Genomic DNA, 12,192 nt, shown 5'->3' with positions numbered 1-12,192 from the left:
AGATGGAGATTTTCCTATGTTCTCCTTAGATGAGGGTGTTGGGTCTCATATCTTTCAAAGTACAGTCATGTGCTGCATAATGTTTTGGTCAACGATGGACTGTATATATGATGGTGGTCCCATACCATGTAGCCTAGGTGTGTAGTAGGCCATACAATCTACGTTTTTGTAAGTACACTCTATAATGTTCGCACAATGATGAAATCACCTAAGGTTGCGTTTCTCAGAACGTATCCCCATCGTTAAGTGATGCATGGCTGTATTTAGATTTACTAATCATGAAAAAACCAAATTTTCTTGATATCAAAGAAATATTACAATGGTGCTCAAATTTCCGTGGCGTTAGTTTTTAGTTATTTCTATTTGTAGATTATTGTGACAATCAAATAAAATTTTGTTGTTTTTATATATTCTTGATTAAAATGAGTTCACAATTCTTTTATTAGGAAGTGGCTGTTTTTGTCTTTGATAAAAAGCTTATTGACAAATATCAAAAATTTGAAAAGGATCAAATCATCGATTCTCTGAAACGAGGAGTCCAACAGTTAACTCGACTGAGACACCCTCGACTTCTTACCGTCCAGCATCCTTTAGAAGAATCCAGGTAAATTTCTATAAAAGCTTAGATAAGAGAATTCCTGAACAAATAATTAAAAATAACTTCATATTTGAAATCTCTCTTTAAAGTCTACTGGCAGTGAAAAATTCTTATAAACTGAGTATTGAGTTCTTACGGATTAGTTATTTCCCTAAGATTTATTTGCATGTTCTATGTATATGTCTCTTTTTGAAATATCAATGAAAGTTTTTTTCATATTTGCCATGTATCTCTCCTTGTTCTATGCTCAGCATTACCATAGTCAAAATGCAATATGCAAGAGAAGTATAGAATACAGTCTCTGCCTGAAAGTAGCTGTCCTTGTTAATTTGCTAGAATTTTTGTACCCTGTTCATTGATTCAGTGTTTGGGGCCTATTTTTATGTGTTCCAGGTACTGTTCTAGACATTTAACATTCTACTATGCCTAGTATGTCACTCTATAGCCCTCAGTCACTCTACCATCTATTTTTCTCAAAGATGAACTTGGGAACTTTGCTAAGAATGACAAAAAAATGAAATTTATATTGTGTAATCTTAACTGGATCCTCAAGCTTGTGGTACTTTTCCTTTTCCTTTAGATACCCTAACTATATAAGTCTTCCACATTACTCATAACCCCTAATTTATTCCTTTCTTCCTTCCTACTTAGCTGACTGTAGTCTCCTCTTTTAATTCAGAAGATCTTAAGTAAATGGTTTGCCACTTGTATTCTGTGGACCCTAGGATTTTAAGGATAGGGGAGGAACAGACAGCCAGGACAGTTTTGCTTTTATCTATTTTATATATTGAATTTCTGCATAATTCTTACTTTGGAATCTTTAATAACTCACCATCATTTACCTCCTTTCCCGAAGGCATAAGATCCTTTCTTTCAACCTAAAAGAATAAACCTAATATTTACCATGTGAAAAACTGTACTAAATGCTTTGCATTTGTTTACTCATTTAATTTTTGCAGTTGTATTGAAGAACTGAGGATCAGAGATTTTACTTAAGTCACATAGTTATAGCACCATGATTCCTGAACCCATGTTTTATTTTTCGTCACTGTACCATGCTGTGCCTACCCAGAAATATGCTCATATGCCTATTATGATAATAATATTTTTATTACCCTTCTTTTCATGAATAAACCCAGAAGAAGATTATAGTTGTTCTCTCTTATGTAACACTTGCTATTCTGAACCCTCTATCCCAAAGTGGACTAAGTTTTGTTTGCTGCATTTGTCCTGTGCTTTCCTGACTCCGTATTTGTTTGTGCTATTTCCTCTAGAGTGTTTCATATCAGTGTCTATAGTGTTATCTGTCAGAATCCTACCCATCTTTGTTATTTTGACTTGTATCAATATGTGTTATATTTCATTATTACATTTTAAGTCTCTTGAGGGGAGAAGGACCAATGTTTTATATTTTTCTCTGTCCCTGCAGCTTCTTTTATGTGATTTAACTATTACAGAACTAGGGATTTATTGGCAATCATGAAGACAGACAGTTCAAAGATTACTTTAAGGCCTCTTGATTGTTAGGTTGTAAAAATTGCAGTAGCATTGATAGAAATAGGAACATTTTAGGGAAGGAAAAAACTTCCAGTTTTTAATGAATTAATAATGTGGAGATGACACTGGAATTATCCAAAAGAAATGTGCTATCAAAAAGTAAACGAGATGAAAGCCCAGAGTTGGTGATGTATGTGAGAGTGAGTAATATAGAGGCAGTAATTAAAACGATGAAAAAAATGACTTTTTCAAGAGCATGAGTAAAAAGAGCAGAGTACTGAGGACAGAACTTGAAATGTAGAGGGGAAAGAAGAGCCAAGGATAGAAACTGGTGAGGGGTCATTGTCATTTGTCAGGAGAAAAATTGGCAGTATGTCATGGCAGCCAAAAGAGGGAAGAAAGAACGCACTAACACTGGGGATCACTGAATAAAAAGAGAATAAGGACTGGAAAGAACCCATTACATTAGGTTGTTAGTGATAGTCCGTAATTTCAGTAGGATGGCCGTTCGGACACTAGAAAAGACATACGAAGAAACCCAGCGGAGAAGATACCATTATGTGAGTAAAGTCCTAATAGGAGCTCAAAGGAAATTTTAGAAGCATAGTTGAATCACTAGTATGCTAAGGTGAAGTTTAGGAAAATGAGGTCATTCATATTAGATGAACTTTTTTTTTTCTTAAGTAAAAAGTGGGTAATAAGTGAGTAGTGGGTAAGGGGGCAGTGGAATGAGGAGTTAAATAAGAGGGCTATGAAGGAATGTTCTTGAATGTTGAAAAATAAAAGAGCAAGGTTAAAGTACACTATGTGACTTTATGCTGTGAGTTTATAAAGATTTGGGTTTCCTGTTTTTTCCTTCAGCTTATGACATAAGCAGGAAAGTAAAAGAAACGTGATGGTTACCACGGGTTATTAAGGGTTTGCTCAGTAAAGAATAGTTAGGGTAATAGTTTATTGTTGAGATAGTTGAGGGAAAGAAAGGAATCAATTGTAGTCAGGACCGAATACTTCCAATTTATTGAGTAAACTTACTGGGAGTCTCTATTGGTGGAGACAGTGAAAGGGTAGGAGATAAATGGCTAGTAAGTACATGTGGTTGGGGGAGGTTGGCTATATCCTTGCGAGAGGATATAGCCCTTCTGGTATGTAACTGTAATGATGATGGAAATGAATATTCATGAAATATAATAAGGCCTTCAAGCTTGAGGAATAATCATATGGATGTTGTTATGACTAACGATGATTTTGGAGTCAGGACAGAGAGGGGAAAGAATGCATTGCTAAAATAAATGAGTCCTGGTAATCATAGGAAACTGTAGAAAAGACATAGAGTATTTGAGCAGTTTTCCTTCAGTAGAGTTCTTCAAACAAAAGCCTAGTGTCCACTGTATTAATGAGCTTAGTGTGGGAGTAAAGAACCAGATAGCATCCTTGATGGTGACTGAGCAGGCAGGACAGTGTGACTCTCTCCCTCAACGTAAGCAGCTCTGTCTTTATCTCTCATACATATTGAGCTTCTGCGTATGCTTTCATTTGAAAAATGCATGCGAAGTGAAAGAAAACTTGCTCAGGTATTGTGGACAGATGAAACAGCAAAGGGCATAATATTCAGGTGAAGAGGCTTGGTATAGCTGTTTGCTACACTTACCTTGTCGTTCTTCATTGCCAGAGCCTAAGCCCAAGGCATAAAATGTTAGGATTTGAGTCTCAAATGCATGGTAATTATAATAGCAAAAGTAAGCATTTATTGTTTACACGCTAGTCACTGTACTTTACATGTCTTATCTCATTTGATCTTCAGTTACCCTTCAGGGTAGTCTCTTATCACTGTTGTACAAATGGGCAAAGTGAGATTCAACCATGGTATCCAGAGTCACCAAGTCAAGGAATAGGAATGCTGGGACTTGGAGTTGGGTATTTGTCTGTCTTCAAGGCCTGAGTTTTTGATCATTACTCTCTAAGGCTTATTGAATGTTAATATATAATATTTTCTGAATTTCTAAATATGCTTAAACATCAAAGAGCAATAATTTAAAAAATTTAAAAATTATGACACCTTTCAAAATGATGATAAAATAGATAAAAGCAAAACTGCTCTGATTGAAGTAGTGATGAGAGACGTGGAGCTATGCCCTGTCTCTCTGACTCCTCTTGCTCCAGAGGTGTCTGTAGGAAATGTGTGGGTTTGTTTGAGGATATTTTGAAAATTATATCCTTAGAAATAAGGATATTATCATAGGTGTAATGTATCAATATTTTATATTCGTGTTCCATATAAAATATCAGTCATTTCAAAAGCACAGTTGAAATAATGTTTTATTTTCTGACTTTTTAAGTTTTAAAAAATGTATCACAACTGTTAGGACACTTAGTTTAAAAGACTGAGTGATTTATCTAGTATAATTCATATACAAAGCTTCCTGACTTTGCTCTCTTGGGATAAGCATGTTATGTTAATACTGAAAATAAATCTAAAATAGTCTACCTTTTTGTTGGTAGTTTAATAGGACCACTAATCTTTTATGTGTATTTGATTTTGAGAATGTGGAAAAAATGGTAAATAGCTCTCTTTCTTTTTTAAAACAGGGATTGCTTGGCATTTTGTACGGAACCAGTTTTTGCAAGTTTAGCCAATGTTTTAGGTAACTGGGAAAATCTGCCTTCCCCTGTATCCCCAGACATTAAGGATTATAAACTTTATGATGTAGAAACTAAATATGGTTTGCTTCAGGTATGTATTTTTATTCATCATGTGAAGAGTTTTTTCCTTCAAAATTGTTTTTTGAGTATTTTAAACTTAGTAGCCATGTAAACTACTTTATGTAAATCTTTGTATCTTTTGAGTAATTTAAAAATTATCACTATATTCTAGAATTTTTCTACAGTTAATTGTTAGTCTTAAATTATATTTTAATTGTATGAAACAACACTGGTAATGTGGTGGATTGGTGGATGAGGTGGTTTACTTTTGTTTTTTTTCAGTTTTGAGCCTTGTGAGTGCATTTCATAAGCGAAATATTAAATTGAAGTAATAATGTACTTAATAAAAAATTACATCTTTAAGGAAATTATTTAATAGATGTCAAGAGATATTGTTAGCCTTTTCATATATGTCCACTTTTTCTGATTTTCCTTTCTCTGCTTATCAAAATATATTCAGTTCTATAGGATAAATTTATGCAGTAGCTTCTTATTTCCTTGGGGACAGAGATCATTTTATTTATTATTTTTTAACAGCTTTATTAAGGTATAATTAATTGACATACAATAAATTTCACATATTCAAAATATACAGTTTTATAAGTTTGACATATATATATACCTGTAAAACCATCACCACAATCAAAATAATGCACATATCCATGACCCCTCGAAGTTTCCTCATACTCATTGTAATCCCTCCCTCCTGCTCCTTGCTGTCTTTCCATCTCTTGTCCCAGGAAACCACTGCCTTGCTTTTTGTCAGTATGAATGGGTCACTGAAATTTTATAAATGGGATAATACAGTATGTACTTTTTTTGGGGTCTGGCTTCTTTCAATTACCCTAATTGTTTTGAGATTCATTCATATTATTCTGCATATCAGTACTTTTTTTTTTTTTTTACTGCTGAGTAGTGGTCTGTTGTACAGGTATACTGTAGTTTGTTTATCCATTCACCTGTTTATGGTCATTTGGGTTGTAAAGTTTTTGGCTATTGCAAATAAAACTGCTATAAACATTCATGTACAAGTTTTTTATGGACATATGCTTACATTTCTCTTGGTTAAATATGTAGGAGTAGAATGGCTGGATCAAATGGTATGTATATATTTCGTTTGTTAAGAAATTGACAAACTGTTTTCCAATGTGGTAGTGCCATTTTGTATTCCTGCTGCATCTTTGCCAAAACTTGGTATGCTTGGTTCTTTTAATTTTAGCCATTCTAATAGGTGTGTGATGGGATTTTAATTTGGAGTTTTAATTTGCATTTCACTTATGAATAATGATGTTGAACACCTTTTCACATGCTACTTTGCTATCTGAATATCTCTTTTGGTGAACTGTTCAGATCTTTTGCCCATTCTTTGAGTAGGTTGGTTGTTTTCCATTACTGAGTTTCGAGATTTCTTTCTATATTGTGGACACAAGTCCTTATCAGATACATGATTTTACAAATATTTTCTCCCAGTCTGTGGCTTATCTTATTCTCATAACAGTATATATATATATATATTTTAAATTTTATTTTATCAGATTTTATTTATTTTTTGAGGAAGATTAGCCATGAGCTAACATCTGCTGCCAATCCTCCTCTTTTTGCTGAGGAAGACTGGCCCTGAGCTAACATCCATGCCCATCTTCTTCTACTTTATACGTGGGATGTCTACCACAACGTGGCTTGCCAAGCGATGCCATGTCTGCACCCGGGATCCAAACTGGTGAACCCCGGGCTGCCAAAGCAGAACATGCATACTTAACCGCTGCATTACCGGGCCAGCCCCTGTAACAGTATATATATTTTTTAATTGTGGTAAAATACACGTACCATAAAATTTATCATCTTAACCATTTTTAGATATGCTGCAGTTCAGTGACATTAAGTAGATTCACATTGTTGTGCAACCATCACCACCATCCATCTCCAGAATTCTTTTCACCTTGCAAAACTGAAGCTGTACTCGTTAAACAATAACTCCCCATGCCCCCCCACTCCTTCTTCTTAGCCACTGGCAACCAGCATTCTACTTACTGTCTCAGTGAATTTGACTACTTTAGGTACCTCATATATGTGGAATCATACAGTATTTTTCCTTTTGTGACTGGTTTATTTCACTTCACATAATGTCCTCAAGGTTCATCCATGTTGTAGTATGTGTCAAAATTTCCTTCTTTTTTAAGGCTGAATAGTATTCCATTGTATGTATTTAGCACATAATTTTTATTCACTCATTTGTCAGTGGACACTTGTGTTGCTATCACTTCTTGGCTATTGTGGGTAATACTGCTATGAACATGAGTATACAAATAAATCTCTTTGAGACCCTGCTTTCACTTCTTTTGGGGATATACCCAGAAGTGGAATTGCCAGCTCATATGGTAATTCAATTTTTAATTTTTTGAAGAACTAAGCATACTGTTTTCCATAGTGGCTGCACCATTTTACATTTCCACCAATAGTGCAAAAATGGTTCTAATCTCTCCACATACTCACCAACACTTGTTATTTTCTGGTTTTTGATAGTAGCCATCCTAATGGGAGTGAGGTGGTATCTTATTGTCGTTTTTATTTGCATTTCCATAATAGTTAGTGAATTTGAGTATCTTTTCATGTGCTTATTGGCATTTCTGTATCTTCTTTGGAGAAATGTATATTCAACCCCTTTGCCCATTTTTGAACCAGGTTGTTTTTGTTTTTTAAGATTTTTTAAGGGTTTTAAGATTTTATTTTTCCTTTTTCTCCCCAAAGCCCCCCAGTACATAGTTGTGTATTTTTAGTTGTGGGTCCTTCTTGTTGTGGTACATGGGATACCGCCTCAGCATGGCTTGATGAGTGGTGCCACGTCCGTGCCCAGGATCCGAACTGGCGAAACCCTGGACCACCGAACCAGAGTGTGAGAACTTAACCGCTCGACCATGGGGCTGGCCCCCGGGGTTGTTTGTTTTTGTTGTTGTTGAGTTGTAGGAGTTCTTTATATATTCTAGATATTAACCTCTTATCAGATATGTGATTTGAAAATATTTTCTCCCATTCTATGAGTTACCTATTCACTTTATTGATTTTGTCCTTTGATGCACAGAAGTTTTTTATTTTGTTTTTCTTCTTTTGTTGCCTGTGCATTTTGTGTTATATCCAAGAAGTCATTGCCAAATCCAATGTCATAAAGCTTTTCTCTTATGTTTTCTTCCAAGGGTTTTATAGATTTAGGTCTTACATTTAAGTCTTGATCCATTTTGAGTTAATTTTTATATATGGTTTAAGGTAAGGGTCCAACTTTATTCTTTTGCATGTGAATATCCAGTTTTCTTAGCACTCTTTGTTGAAACTTCTGTCCTTTCCCCATTCAATGGACTTAGTACCTTTGTTGAAAATCATTTGACCATATATGCTGGAGTTTATTTCTGGACTCCCTGTTCTATTCCATTGGTTTATATATCTGTCTTTATATCAATACCACAATATTTTGATTACCATAGCTTTGTAGTAAGCATCTGAACTTTTTTCCCCTAACCATAAAATGGTTCCAAAGATTAACTGAGAAAATTATGTAAATGCAACTACCAAATGAGTGCCTGAAATATACAACAAGCATGCAATAGGTTTTATTTTTATTATAAAGTTAGAAAAACTTTTCTAGACTTGAAAAACTTTGCGTGTTTTATAAATTATATTTGAGGAATAAGCATTTTAAAAATGTAAATCTTACATGAATTTCATGGGTTCAAATGTGTTAGAACTGGAAAGCGTTCATTTGAAAAATATTATTAAGCCCCTAATTACTTCTTTGTACTAGTCACTCAGGACAAATATTCAGGCAATTATAAGTAGCAGGTAGCATCTCAGCGAGTGGTGAAAAGTCACGCTGAAAAGATAGTGAAAGGCCTTGTTGGTGATGGAGAACCCTGAAGGATTTTAAGCAGGGAAAATGACCTGGTCTGCTGTGCATTTTAGAGCTATTATTCTAGAAAAGTGGAATTTTAGGGTAGGGAAAACATATGGGAAATAATCCTACTATATAGGGTTATTTTCTGAATCAAAGGTGTAAATTTATAAGTGCTTAGCATAGTGCTTACATGTACAAGATAGTTAATGATAGTTAAAAGAAAAGTCTTGGTCAAAAATCATAGGAAGGACTAGAGATACAGAGTGAAGTTATAGAAAGGTAGACTGGGCCCTGATGGCTATGGGGATGGGAGCTGGAAGTAGTGTGGAGTCTAATATGATTTCCCATGTTTATTAAGAAGTTAATATACCATCATTTGAAGTAATTCACCACCTGGGACCTACATAGGTTCAGTGACTTGCTCAAAGTTGCAAGGCTAGTAAGTGATGAAGTGGGGATAGGAATCTAGATATCTTCTAAAATAGTACTCTTTATGCTCTTTACCCTTTGAACTGCCTTCATGTTGAAAACTGTAAGGGATTTTTTAGAGAATTCATTCTCATATTTCTTCATTCAGCAAATGTTTATTGGACAGCTGTATGTCTGGCATAGTTCTGGGTGCTAAAGGTCTGGCAGTGAACAAAACAGACACAAATTCCTGCCTTTTAGAACTTGCATTCTAATGGAGGAAGAAAGACAATAAAATAAGTAAATATATAATACATTAGATTATAATTGCTTGTTGAGAGGAAAAAGGAAGAGGGGATAGTTTCGATGGGGAGGAGTGGGGACTTGCATTTTTGAATAGGGTAGTCAGGAAATCTATCACTGAAAGGGGGATGTTTGAGTAAAGACCTGAAAAAAAGCAAAGAAGCAAGCAATATAGATACCTGGGGAAAGAATGATCTAGGCAGGGAGAACAGCAAGTGCAAAGTCCCTGAGATGGAATCATGCATGAAATGTTCAAAGAATAGTAAAATACCTGGAGTGATGGAGAGGAGTAAACGAGAAGATGAGTAGTAGGAGGTAGGGTCAAAGAGTTAAGGGAGTGCTTGGGTCCTATTAGGTCTGAAAGCCAGAGAAATACTTTGGATTTTACTTTGAGAGAAAGGAAAAGCCTTTGGGAGATTTTGAGCAGGAAAGTGACATGATCTGGGTTAGGTTTTAAAAGAATTCCTCTAGCTGCTGTATTGAGGATTAAACTGTGTAGACAGGTAACTGCAGAAGTAAAGACATGAGGTAGGTGGCTGTTACAGTAGGACAGGCCAGAAGTGATGGTCCAGGGTCGGGAAGGTGATAAGATAGGATCAAATTCTAAGTGTATGTGTATGTGTGTGTGTGTGTGTATATATATATTTATTGAGTTCATAATAGTTTACATCGATGTGAGATTTCAGTTGTACATTATTTCTTGTCTGTCACCACATAAGTGCTCTCCTTCACCTGGTTCCCCACCCCCCCCTTCCCCTGGTAACCACTGAACTGTTTTCTTTGTCCATGTGTATGTTTGTATTCCATATATGCGTGAAATCATCTGGTGTTTATCTTTCTCAGTCTGGCTTATTTCGCTTAGCTTAATTCCCTCCAGGTCCTTCCATGTTATTGCAAATGGGATGAATTTGTCTTTTTTTCTCACTGAGTAGTATTCCATTTTATATTTATATCCCACATCTTCTTTATCCAGTCATCTGTCAATGGGCACTTGGATTGTTTCCATATCTTGGCTGTTGTGAATAGTGCTGCTATGAACATAGGGGTACATATGTTACTTTGGATTGTTGATTTCAGATTGTTTGGGTAGATACCCAGTAGTGGGATAGCTGGGTCTTACGGTAGTTCTATTTTCAGTTTTTTGAGGAATCTCCATACTGTTTTCCATAGTGGCCGCACCAGTTTGCATTCCTACCAGCAGTGTATGAGGGTTCCCTTTTCTCCAGACCCTCTCCAACATTTGTTATTTTTACTCTTGGTGATTATGGCCATTTTAACAGGCATAACGTGGTATCTTAGTGTAGTTTTGATTTGCATTTCCCTGATGATTAGTAATGTTGAACATCTTTTCATGTGTTTATTGACCATCTGTATATCTTCTTTGGAAAGATGTCTGTTCATATCCTGTGCCCATTTTTTGATCGGGTTGTTTGTTTTTTTATTGTTCAGCTGTGTGAGTTCCTTATATATTATGGAGATTAACCCCTTGTCAGATATATGATTTGCAAATATTTTCTCCCAGTTGTTGGGTTGTCTCTTTGTTTTGATTCTAGTTTCTTTTGCTTTGCAGAGGCTCTTTAGTCTGATGAACTCCCAGTTGTTTATTTTTTCTTTTGTTTCTCTTGCCTGAGAGGACATGGTATTCGAAAAGATCCTTTTTAGTGCAATGTGAAAGAGTGTACTGCCTCTATAATCTTCCAGGAGTTTTATAGTTTCAGGGCTTATCTTCAAGTCTTTGATCCATTTTGAGTTTATTTTTGTATATGGTGTGAGATAATGGTCTACCTTAATTCTTTTGCACGTGGCTGTCCCATTTTCCCAACAGCATTTATTGAAGAGACTTATCTTTTGTCCATTGTATGTTCTTGGCACCTTTGTTGAAAGTTATCTGTCCGTAGATGTGCGGTTTTATTTCTGGGCTTTCAGTTCTGTTCCCTTGATCTGTGTGTCTGTTTTTGTACCAGTACCATGCCGTTTTGATCACTATGGCTTTATAGTCCATTTTGAAGTCAGGGATTGTGATACCTCCAGCGTGGTTCTTTTTTCTCAGGATTGCCTTAGCATTTTGGGGTCTTTGGTTGCCCCATATAGATTTTAGGATTCTTTGCTGTATTTCTGTGAAGAATGTCATTGGGATTCTGATTGGGATTGCATTGAATTTATAGATTGTTTTGGGTAGTATGGACATTTTAACTATGTTTATTCTTCCAGTCCATGTGCATGGAATCTCTTTCCATCTCTTTATGTTGTTATCAATTTCTTTCAGTAATGTCTTACAGTTTTCATTGTGTAAGTCCTTCACATTCTTGGTGAATTCCAAGTATTCCTAGATACTTTATTCTTTTAGTTGCGATTGCAAATGGAATTATATTCTTGGGCTCTCTTTCTGTAAGTTCGTTATTGGAGTATAGAAAAGCAACTAAGTTTTGTAAGTTGACTCTGTACCCTGAACTTTACTGTAGTTGTTAATAATTTCTATTAGTTTTCTGATGGATTCTTTGGGCTTTTCTATATATAAGATCATGTCACCTGCAGACGGTGAGAGTTTCACTTCTTCACTCCCTATTTGGATTCCTTTTATTCCTTTCTCTTGCCTAATTACTCTGGCCAAAACCTCCAGTACTATGTTGAATAAGGGTGATAGTGGGCATCCATGTCTTGTTTGTGTTCTCAGGGGGATGGCGTTCAGTTTTTGCCCATTGAGTATGATGTTAGCTGTGTGTTTGTCATATATGGCCTTTATTATGTTGAGGTAGTTTCCTTCTATCCCCATTTTGTTAAGAATTTTTGCCATAAATGGCTG

General features: G+C 35.5%; 1 protein-coding gene across 4 annotated transcripts in view; it reads left to right on the top strand.

The window, feature by feature from the left end:
• The window catches only part of SCYL2 (SCY1 like pseudokinase 2), a 67,444-nt gene that overhangs the window by 21,885 nt on the left and 33,367 nt on the right, over window positions 1-12,192 (top strand). For all 4 annotated transcript variants that reach the window (XM_046646324.1, XM_046646323.1, XM_046646322.1 and 1 more), the window contains exons 3-4: window positions 447-604; window positions 4,682-4,826. In XM_046646324.1, the coding sequence (XP_046502280.1) occupies window positions 447-604; window positions 4,682-4,826 (303 nt within the window). The remainder of the gene's footprint in view (window positions 1-446; window positions 605-4,681; window positions 4,827-12,192) is intronic.

This window comes from Equus quagga, chromosome 19 (assembly GCF_021613505.1).
Source record: "Equus quagga isolate Etosha38 chromosome 19, UCLA_HA_Equagga_1.0, whole genome shotgun sequence".
In the NCBI taxonomy this organism is placed as follows: domain Eukaryota; kingdom Metazoa; phylum Chordata; class Mammalia; order Perissodactyla; family Equidae; genus Equus; species Equus quagga.
Note: the sequence above shows the minus strand (reverse complement) of the source record. Positions and strands in the feature narration are given on the sequence as shown.